At 41.2% G+C, this 12,046-nt stretch overlaps 1 protein-coding gene across 1 annotated transcript; it reads right to left on the minus strand.

Moving 5' to 3' along the window:
• Window positions 1-243: 243 nt before the first annotated feature.
• On the minus strand, window positions 244-9,536 carry LOC143106447 (ubiquitin-conjugating enzyme E2 E3-like). The gene is made up of 8 exons (XM_076270718.1): window positions 9,501-9,536; window positions 5,957-6,054; window positions 5,593-5,729; window positions 5,132-5,256; window positions 3,418-3,563; window positions 1,042-1,144; window positions 444-586; window positions 244-358 (listed from the first exon to the last, which is right to left on the minus strand). The coding sequence occupies exons 1-8, from the start codon at window positions 9,534-9,536 to the stop codon at window positions 244-246; spliced, it is 903 nt and encodes a 300-aa protein (XP_076126833.1).
• Window positions 9,537-12,046: the final 2,510 nt, after the last annotated feature.

Consider the following 12,046-nt stretch of genomic DNA (forward strand, 5'->3'; position numbering starts at 1 on the left):
TCTACCACACTACCCAAGAATGCTGACAAACAAGTTATTATGATCCATGTGTTCAGTTATCACCATTTGTATGTGTGATTAAATTATCACATTTTTGTTTATTTGTGTTAAATGTGTATAAATGTCAGCTCTAAGTTTAGGGTTTTCATTATTCATGTTGAATGTGAATGTAAGTTAAAGGCACTTATTTTCTGTTATTATTATTGGGATGACCCTTAAATGACCATCAACAGTATTGGTTTTTCATGTCTCCTTAAGTTGTTCAGCTCGATACTTTTTCAGCAGGCGTTTCAGGTCTTTATCTGGCTTCAGGCCTGATTCATCAAGAGGGGCACCAGATTGTGGATCAGTTCTGGTTCTGTTAAAAACACACATACAAATACTTTACATTATCTGGTTATTAATTAAAAACAGTTACACGTGACTTGATGTATCCAACTTACTGCTTCAGGTGATCTTCTATTGCTCGTCGCTCATAGATTTGCCCATGTGTTGTCTTTACTGGCTCAATAAACATCTTCTTAGTCAGTGGGCATATGAAGTAAGGAGGCACACATGCCCTTTGAGTATCTGCTCCCAGCAATTTCTAAAAGACATTTAGTTACGTTAAACATTCACACTGCAGCTCTCATAACCAAAAGTATCAAAAAGTAAGCAAAGAATAGACCCTTTCAACAAGGTAAACAAAAACAATGCTTGAACATTCTATTTGGGCCCCAATCTACTTCCTCTGCATTAAGATAACATATGGAATGTTAAAAAGTAAGTCTTGTGGGGCCAACTATGATGCTGATAATGGAACTCTCTTGAAAGGGTCTATAGTCTATTTTAGAAGTGCTGGTGGAAGGGCCAATTGAAAAATGTAAAAACATACACAATAGAGGGTTCTTGAGATACAGGAGAGAGTTTGCAGACGTATTTAGGATAAGAATATGAAAATGTCTCAAGATGTCCAGTTTGTAGAGAGTAAATATATCCTCACCAAATACCTGCTACACATGGCTATACACTTATTCTGTGGGGCGAGAATGCAATGTTTACCTTTTCCATGTCATACATTGTTGCTTTTGCAATAGCTTCTGTGTTTTTCTGGGCCTTTTCTTTGTATGTGTCGGGGCTGGTAATGAATTCTTCTGCTAAGACACTGAAACAACAATGTTAATTTAAGATATTACATCTCTTTCAGTTAATCATGCATACCACTAAATTATTCAAAGATGTGAACAAATTACCCCTCAGAGCCTACACTAGCCACATTTGCATGGATGTTTTTATTTCAATCAGATTGAAATTAATCTGACCGGTAAATAATCTGATTTGCATTTAATCTGCGTTTACACGGAACAAGCATTTCATCATTTAGAAGCTCCTAGTTGTATTGCTGCAATGGAAACTCATTTTTTTACATAAATTGACACAGTGTTTCGTCCATAGACTGTATAAAATAGGCTTCGTCTGAGATTATGTAACTAGTAATGTAAATCAGAGGTGAAGAAGGAGATATAAGACTACCAGGGGGACTTTGAACTCTTCGTCGACATCAACAGGTGTTAATCAACACCCCACCTCTCTACTCCAAGCCTACTACATGTTATAAGTCAGCTAATGGTGCGATCCAGTTGTCCAAAGGGATCTTGTTAAAGCTGCAGTTAGCAAGATTTTTTGATCATATTCACCGGTTTTAGAAAAAAACCTGCACTTCTACTTCCACCTACAGCCTGTTATTTGTTTTGCAAAAATCCACAGCTCCCGGTTCTTCTGGTCCAATCAGAGCAGGACTGTGTGAGATCGGACTGTCAATCACAGTCTGGTGAAGTCTGGAGCACACTGACGAGTACAGTGGGGGAGGGGCATGAGAGGGTGGTAGTGGGGGAGGGGCATGAGAGGGTGGTAGTGGGGGAGGGGCATGAGAGGGTGGTAGTGGGGGAGGGGCATGAGAGGGTGCTCGTGGTAGTGGGGGAGGGGCATGAGAGGGTGCTCGTGGTAGTGGGGGAGGGGCATGAGAGGTGTTCGTGGTAGTGGGGGAGGGGCATGAGAGGGTGCTCGTGGTAGTGGGGGAGGGGCATGAGAGGGTGGTAGTGGGGGAGGGGCATGAGAGGGTGGTAGTGGGGGAGGGGCATGAGAGGGTGCTCGTGGTAGTGGGGGAGGGGCATGAGAGGGTGCTCGTGGTAGTGGGGGAGGGGCATGAGAGTTGTAAACATTCAAAATTTCCCCTCAATCTGTCAGACTTGGCGACTGCAGCTTTAAGAGTAGTAAGATGACCAAAAAACAAGTTAAGCAAAATGACATGACGGCACGCCCCCAAACCTCGTCTGAGTACCGTACCGCAAGTAATCGTACCTCACTGTTAGGTCCATCGTCAGTGATGCATAATGTAATGTTTATTGCTTTGCTTATAATGACAACTAGAAAGGCTAGAGTGTTACATTGGCCAGAATTGTCAGTCGTAAAATGTGGCAAACAGACCCATTTCAATGGTATAAAAACTAGGCCTACTGTTGGAACATTTAAAAAACACAAAATGCCACTAAACATTTCTAATATTAGAAATGTATGCATTTCGTAGCTAAATGCATTGGTCTCCTATCAGCGCCACACTCACAGCATAGCCTAGGCTTGTGTGTGTTCTCCCCTCGCTGTCCTGTCACACAATGTTTTTGCTTTGCTATGTTCACAGATGAAGTGAAGTCAGATTTTGTGACTCACGCGTATATTCATCTGAAATGATTTATTCTCCATACATTAGTATGTTTTGGTAGCGGGTTGGTGGAGCGGGAATCCGCCGATGGGCAGTGTTGTGTCAAACTAAGCTGGCAGGTTACTGATTCGGTCTTTCCTGCCAGAGGGTCAACATTCTATCTTTGTGAAGTAACCGCTACAGGCATTTTTATTCCGATTGAGCCATTACTCTATTTGGAATCAGATTAAACGTGTCCGTGTAAAAGGGGCTACTGAGTACAATCAGTTATGTATGGTTTTTAGCGTGATTAGATATCCTTTGGTGCTATACTGTACTGTACTGTACTATCTATGCTCTACTTTAACTATCCCATTGATAAACCTACCAACATTTTGTGAATAGATTTATGAAAACTGGTTATTGTGTTATTGTAATGTGACCAGAGTGTCCAACTGTACTCACCTGTCTAAAGGATCATCGAGCTCTGGGGCTATGAGGACTCACCTGTCTAAAGGATCACTGGGGCTATATGAGGACTCACCTGTCTAAAGGATCTCTGGGGCTGTGAGGATTCACCTGTCTAAAGGATCACTGGGGCTATGAGGACTCACCTGTCTAAAGGATCATCGGGCTCTGGGGCTATGAGGACTCACCTGTCTAAAGGATCATCAGGCTCTGGTGCTATGAGGACTCACCTGTCTAAAGGATCATCGGGCTCTGGGGCTATGAGGACTCACCTGTCTAAAGGATCATCAGGCTCTGGTGCTATGAGGAGGCCGTACACTGCATTCAGGATCTCCCTCATGGTGATGTTAGCAGAGTAGTTACGATCAAATATGTTGTGGCAGATTCGTCCAACATTGTTCACATTGCAGTGGTACACCTTTAAAGTTGTTAAGGACATTTGAGTGGCATCTTGTGTGCATGCCTTCAGACCAAGTAGATCAATAAACAAACCATAACCAATCAAGTGTCAATCTGATGGAAGCGGCCGCTTTTAGGACCATGGATTTTGATTATGACTGCATTTTTTATTTGTCTTTCTGGGCTCACCATCTCGTTAATCACTATATGGTTTTTAAATTGCCATAGCTAGTTCCTTCTAAGTATAAGTATATATATGGCTAACGTTTCGATGTAGTCACATCTTCATCAGAGTCCTAAGTTAATGATGTTTTGCACCTTTTACTAAAAGAATAAAGAAAATTAAGAAGACATCTGAGTTGCACCAGCGTCTCTCCTTTTCTCCAAAATATCTGTCCTGGCCTGGTTGCACCGGATTGTCGTCAAACGACAGAAGCGCGGAGAACCCTCCTTTGTCTATAAGTATATATATACCTTTTGATCCCGTGAGGGAAATTTGGTCTCTGCATTTATCCCAATCCGTGAATTAGTGAAACATTCACAGCACACAGTGAACACACAGTGAGGTGAAGCACACACTAACCCAGAGCAGTGAGGTGGCTCTGTGGCTAAATTACATTCCAAAAATAATTCCTTGGAAATGCATGGATTCCAGTTGCTGCTACTGGAAGCAACTGAAATCCATGCATTTCCACAGAATTATTATTGGAATCTGAGCCACTTATCTGGTCAACATATGATTATACCCTTATCATACCTGTTCATTCGTACTCATCGCTCGACTTATCGTGACTAAATTCAAGATGGCGGTGAACGGTAAACTTGTTTTAAATGTCAGGGCCCTCGGAAGTCTACCAATGAATTGTGGAGCTACTTTGAGCCTTGTAAATGGTGTAAAACAGTGATTTATTTGCATGGCTAGCCAGATGCCCGAGGCACCCCCATTGAAAACCTGTTGGTAGCATCGGCTAACTAGCGCCAGATTTCGGAGTGCGGGGGACAAGCCGAAATGAGCTATGAGACAAAAGTTCACACTCGGTATCATGTTTCAACACACTTTAGGTCAATATCACAACGAGCTTCTCCTTTAAGCTACATTAGGCAGATATATTATAGCCTAGGTGCTGTTAAGCTACATTAGGCAGGTATATTATAGCCTAGGTGCTGTTAAGCTACATTAGGCAGATATATTATAGCCTAGGTGCTGTTAAGCTCAGCTACAATAGGCTCCAACAGCTCTTTCTACCTTCAGCTGTAGCACTAGTTGAAGCCTAGAAAATGTTTTACAAATTTGTAAACAAAGTAGACCTAACCGTGCAAGCAGATTCCTTCAAATGTCTGTCAAAATACTGACGCGCTGTTTGTTGTTGCGCTGCTTGCTGTTAAGGGGAAAGAACAACCATTTTGAACAATGCGCCTGGCCTCTGATCACACATCACGCATATAACTAGACTGGACACAGCTTAAACCTCGAGTCTCGTCTCTGGCCAGGCGTTTCAGATCGCTAAAACACGGCTCTGACACACACACACACAAAAAAACATAAACAGACAGACATGAAGAAAGGACTGCTGCTAAGAAGGATACAGGTGTGATGAAACGCACTAGAGGTGGTTTCACTGGATAGGCGTCACCAAACTGACAGTAGAGTTCAAAAACCCCGTTCTCATACGGAGTGTCAGGAGGGCCCTGCATCAGGATCTTCCAAAACGCTGCGAGGTCACATAATTGGTATGAAACTAAAATTATGCATTAGGACAATATTTTTATGTTTGATTTGTGGAGTCCAATACACCTATTTGCAAGAATCTAAACATGGCTTACTGAAGTCTGTCTGAGGGGAAGATAAGAATCTAAACGTGGCTTACTGAAGTCTGTCTGAGGGGAAGATAAGAATCTAAACGTGGCTTACTGAAGTCTGTGTGTGAGGGAAACATAAGAATCTAAACGTGGCTTACTGAAGTCCGTGTCTGAGGGGAAGATAAGAATCTAAACGTGGCTTACTGAAGTCTGTCTGAGGGAAAGATAAGAATCTAAACGTGGCTTACTGAAGTCCGTGTCTGAGGGGAAGACTGAACAGTAGGGATGGGGATCGCAGTGCAGGCTTTTCAGCTCCTCCATGATGCGTCGGTCCTTCTCCATGAAGCGTGTCGTTTTGGATTCCAGAATCTTTTTCTTCAGAGCACTACGATTACAAAATAATGACGTACAAAATAATGAACAGTAGCTATGCTGGACTATTGACTTGTTCTGTTATAGCATTTGCAGGAAGGTTTAAGGCAGGCCATCACACCACATTTAACAGCAGTTACAGCATAAGCATGGGATTTGCAGGAAGGTTTAAGGCAGGCCATCACACCACATTTAACAGCAGTTACAGCAGAATCACAGAAAGATGAACTACGATCTTACTCTTCAGTCACCACCACTTTATCCTCTACTCCCGGGGGCAATTTCACCTGTGGTGTGACATCGTAGCCATGGGTGGCAAAGATTCCTGTCAACTTCTTCTGCAAAAAAGTTTTAGCACTTTACATATTTACCCTTGTTATTGCAATTGTTACATGCTATTTAATGTACAGTATGTCCATGTTCTCTAGATTCTGTTTAAGATCACAGAGGCCATTGTGTGTTCCATTTCCCTAAAAGCTTAATGCTATATTCTAAACAGATCAAAAGGGTATTTACCACAGATGTGATGGATTGTGGTAACTTATACTTGAGTTTTCTGCTTTCCAGAGAGAGGACTGTTTCCATTTCGAAGAGTTTCAGAGCCGTTTTACTTGTGTCTGGTTTAAAACAGCAACCTCCTACAGGGGAAAGGTAAATTACAGCTCTTCCCTAATGCATTATGAACACAGCAAACATTCAAACACAATTTGAGAGAAAACTGCACAGATTTACAAGACAGGATACAGGCCTGTTACATTACTGATCCCATGCAGTACGTTGTTACCAGCTTTTCCGACCAGGATGCTGTCAACAATGATGTTGGCACTCATCAACATGCGTGCAATACACACAGGGGTTGTCTCTGACCTATCATGAGAAATGTATGTTTAGAATTCAGCACAATGACAATATTGTAAATATTGTATTAGAAATTGTATTAGGGTCATTCCACGTCAATTCAACCAGGGCCCACGCACTTAAGTCTCAAAAAATTCTGAAAAAATTACCAGGTGTATCGGAACTCCCCCTATTTCCACCGGTCCCGTATTTCCACCGTCTTGCGTGTATGTGTCACGTAATATCAATTTCTATACAAACCAAGACAGCGGACTCCTAAAGAAACGCAACCACCCACAACATAGGTGTATCTAAATTAGCTATGTACCAAAAATGACATTTTACCGTGACTCGAAGAGCTGTAAACAGTGTTGTAAGGCTGCGTGTACACAACCGCTTGGAGCTCCAGTGGAATTTGAATTTCATGACGAGAATTCTCGGTCTAACCGTTCATGTGCCGTTGAAATGGTGTAAATAGGCGACCTATCAGGCCAGCACTATAACTCCGAGCGTGGTAAACAAAATCGGATATTTCAGGCAGTAAATGCTCCCGTTAAGAACCAAACCAGATTTTGTTCAAATCTACACACCTATGGCTACTGAAAAATGTAAGGTTCAGTTAGTAAATGTTATTTTGAAGTGTTAAAAAATATCGTTGTTTTAGAATTTCTGAACATATTGTTGGTGATAATTGGGGGTGTTACGATACCTATGTTACCCAGGAGACACACTGTAAAATTACTTTTATGTAAGATCAATACTTTCCAAGATACAGCCAGTTTTACAGGGGGAGGGGGGTGTCGATTTTGTTCGGCCTCTTTTTTTTGAGCCCCATGTTTTCAATATGTTTTATATAAAGTTACCACAGTGCCACCTGTGGTTGTATAGAGTAACCTGTGGTTCAGAATTCTTTGAGACCTAAGTGCGTGGGCCCTGGTTGAATTGACGTGGAATGACCCATTAGAAAAAGATTCACAACATCTAAATAAATACTAACCCAACATCATTTCCATCTGTTAAACATATGACACGTAGACGGCACTCAGGAAATTTTGTTTTAATGTTGTTGAGCTCAGAAACACTTTGAGACAATGCATCATATAGAGGTGTTGGCCCAGATGCCTTTAGACTGTGCACATGTGCCTAAAGAAAGTAGAACATTACACAAATCATATGATTATAACCCAATAATACCATTTATCTTTTTAATTATATTAATTATGTGCAACCAGTGTTGGGAGAAATGCATTTGAAAGCATTGTGACGGCAATAATCACATTATAATATCCTCTAAACTAAATGGGAGTGGTGGACGTGTGGATGTGCCACGTCTATGTCTGACGTGGCACATGTTCATGGCAAACCTATGTGCTTGCACGTACAGTATGTGTCCCGGTTTTAGTTCTGGGAAATCTGTAGCCTATACTACGAATCTTGATTAGTGAGTTTGCAAGGTATGTTACGCTCTGAGCCAGGGTATGCTGTGACACGAAAGTGGCTCTGTTTTAGCGTTCGCCATGTATCACCTTGGTGTCTTATGCTGTCAACCAAACCTGGTCGGGAACAGGTTATGTGCTAAGTTATAGCTCAAATCGTGTAAAACTAATCGTGTAAAAGTTCTCACTTTTAAGATTCTGTGATATAAGTGGAGCTCCGCCTCTCCAAACATTTTGGATCTCGCAGGCGCTTTCACAGTGTTGTGCGGGCAAATATGCCACTATGGACGTGCAACATACAACATGTGATGACAATCGATATATTTGATGTTGATGATGATTATAGGCTAGACACTAAAAATGGCCGCAGTCTAGATTACGCTATCGCTCATAAATGCGGAAGTAATCGTTTAATATAGGTGGTCTTGTGCGTCTCCACATTTCACGACTCGCCAACATTATCCCAACACCAAGAATGCGCACAGATCTGAGATGAAAGCCTAGTTTTACATATATGTCAAATAACGTAGTATCACTTATACCCCAAGTTAAGAGTTAAGACTTTGTGTATCTTCGATATGTCTAGATAGCCTAGATACAGTATGTCTATGTCACCCTAATGTAGTAGCATTAAAACTCGTAATTCTTGGGAGAGAGATTGTCTAACACCAAAAACAGAATAGACAATGTCGGAGCTCATCAATATGGTCTATAATAATCTAACCCTGTGGTTGATGGTATAGGCTACCCATCCCTACCTTTAAGCTACAGCTGGTTGAAGGCTCACTATCAATAGCCTATCCAAAGTAGCAACGGTTGTATTTGCGTTTTCTTTCTCTATGAACAGAAACATTGCATTGGTAACCAATTAAGTATTTAGAGCTTTGAAAGATACGAATTTAAGCCGTTTTCTCCCAGGAACAACGTTGGTGTACTCTTCCAAAAGTTCTGGATGGGATCTGATAATAATTTAGTTGACACAAGGGGCAGCTTGGGTCTCACATGTTCTACAGCAGCAACAACACTGGGCTGTCCGCAGGTGCGTCTGACTGTTAATCTGCCTATTACACTCGGACATCGACCGATGCTAATTAATTAAAAAACGCCAAAAATCAGCCGATCAATCAATTGGTTGATCTCTAATGGTTAGTCATTGGCTGCAAGGCAATTAATTATTCATGTGGATGTCCAGAAAACCATGAGGGGGCGCTAAAACGGACCGTTTCATTCTCCAGCCTAATTATAGGGCTGTAAATGTGCTGGTAAAATAACATCTGAGCAGTTTTTTTAAAGACCATTATTGCATACCTTCTATGGTACCATCATTTCTTCTATGGTACCATCATTGCATACCTTTTATGGTACCATCATTGCATAAATTCTTTGGTACCGTCATTGCATACCTTCTATGGTACCATCATTGCATATCTTCTATGGTACCATAACAGAACAATACAAAATACTCCGTTCATCCATTCTATGATCCCTTTAACCGACAAAAAGTTGCTCACCTTGAACTTCTCCAGGTTTTCTGTAAACCTGTGCATGATTTTGACTCCTCTCCCAAAAGTCACAAGACTGATCAGATGTGGGAAATCATACGCCATGCTTCTGTTTGCAAAAGCATCAAACAGCTGTTTCACAGCATCAAGCTTTCTCATTTTGGTGTCCGAGTAGCATTCTTCGTTCATAGAACGACTTGTATCCAAAAGAACCTAATGCAAATCATACTGTAAGTTTGATTTAACGGAGAATTCCGGCAATTTTTCACATAGAGCTCTGTTTCCCTGTGTGCTGTCGGAATGAAAAGAAAACAAAAACAATTGGTGCTACCTAACTGGAGTTGCTGCAGCCAACACCTAGAGCTGCCAGGCAGCTACAGTGACACACTCTGGGGCTGCTGCAGTGCTACACTCTGGGGCTGCTGCAGTGCTACACTCTGGGGCTGCTGCAGTGCTACACTCTGGGGGTATAAACATGGCAGCTACAGTGCTACACTCTGGGGGTATAAACATGGGGGCTTTTGAACATCTATGAGGAATGGAATTCTCCTTTAATAATTGTGATATGAGAGATGACATAAAAAAATGTATGCATTCTATTTTTAATTTATTTTATGCAGAGTATTGCTTACTTTGTTTACCCAGAAGGTCTTAGTAAAGACTAAAGGTTAAGTTTCCATCTAAACCTACAGTGTCTGAGGGAACAGTGACATACAGTATGCGTCCTCTACATTCTGTACATGATATTCCACACAACTACAGTACAGCAGTATATCACAAGTAAACGACATATACCAAAGTACCATGATTGCCTCTTTTGGGGTTCTAGTTGTCCTCACCGATAGGTCCGTCCTCACATCCCCGAGTCTGAAAATGTTATTAAAGGGTTTTTATGGAAATGGTTTAAGGCATTCACGTCTTGCATACAGTACAGGCGGTATTGGAGTAAATATTGAGTAAACGTTCATTTAAATTAAAGTTAAATATAACATCTTTAAATATATTTGATTGACTGAACAAATGATTCATGATTATATGGCAACTACAACAGACAAAATTATGAAAAAAGAAATCTAATTCTTACTCTTTTGCCAATTTCTTTAACTTCACTGCCTCTTCTTTCCCAGTCAGACTGTTAAAAAGAAAAGCTACCGTGCCTCCCTTGGAGATCTGAGGATACACACCAAGGTTGTCTGTGTCGGGAAATGGAAGACATCAGCGATCAGTGCATGTTTCCCATTTGTTATACAAAATATTGAAACATTTTAAGCACATTTTAAAAATGATGCCTTCAAAATAACACAAGTAGTATTCATTTGTCAGCATACCATGTTAAGCAAACCAAAACCATCTTAACCGATATCACTATTTGAAAAAGAATATTTGAATACTCCAATACTTCCTCTTAGCATACCAATGGCAGGTAGAAGATGACAAATACACAAACCCAAAACTTTTGCAGGGGGGACAGCAAGACGATGATGACACCGAAGCGGTTATGAGCTACGTACAGACTCATTTGATATACATTTATAGCGCCTTATAAACGGCTCTGGGCATTCGCAAACCACGTATCAAATACGAGAAAATTAATGTGTACTTCTCAGAGCCCATCTCAATGATGGGCTCTGGTCAGGCATTAGCCAGGCTAACTATGTGTGGGATTTTTAGTACATAATATTAAAAAAATCAAACCTAAACTAGAAATAGCAGCCTCACCCTCCCAACCCCCGGACGTGGAGATCCTTTCAGTATACATCCTTACTGTCCTTTCCTACAGAGTGCGCACTCACACACACACACAACACTATTGCAGCCAATCAGAGACAAGTGCCGTTAGTACGCACCCACAAACCCATGGAGTATTAAAAGTAGGAGTCTGTTTGGCTGTTGAGTTCACATATCAACTAACTTCTGCAGTACCACTAATCCAACCTTTAATACAGTGAAGATAAATCACCATTTATTCAGCTAATAACTTTCATCAGATTCTTGAGCTCCAACTGAGGAGTCAGCAGGTTCAACTTACTCTCCGAGAGATACATCAAGCACGGTGCTTCGGCAAAACCATGTAATGGCTGCAATGGAGGAATAATCTGCAAGTGTGCATATGCCACCAAATCCTCTTTCATCTGAGAAAACGACTTCTCTGGATGGACCCTGAAGCTGCAAAATAAACAGAAATAAGGTTTGTGTACTTGCAGAGAGATTTTGTCCACAGTCCCAGGTGCAGGACAAACACATGCAAACGTTTTTTTTAGGGAAAAGTCTGCACACTTCTTTTCTTTTCTCATGGTTTGGCAAGAATTACGTTTCGACCTTGTTGGTCTTCCTCAGATTCACTGCAAACACAGGCATTGCACATGGGCTAAATCACCTGGCCTACAGGGGTGGAGCCAGCTCAGTCATTAACTCTTGTAGGTATGGCAGGCAAGCTTGTGGCGTGACTAATGCCAAACAAATATGTAAGAAAAACATTAGAAAAAACATTACTAAAAAACATTAGTAAAACTTTATACAAGACAAAAACAGATATCTAGTATAGGCCTACACAA

This window comes from Alosa pseudoharengus, unplaced genomic scaffold (genome assembly GCF_046254945.1).
Source record: "Alosa pseudoharengus isolate Yale_2024_CS ecotype anadromous, Long Island Sound unplaced genomic scaffold, YU_APseudo_1.1 YU_APseudo_1.1_scf_6, whole genome shotgun sequence".
NCBI classification, from domain to species: domain Eukaryota; kingdom Metazoa; phylum Chordata; class Actinopteri; order Clupeiformes; family Clupeidae; genus Alosa; species Alosa pseudoharengus.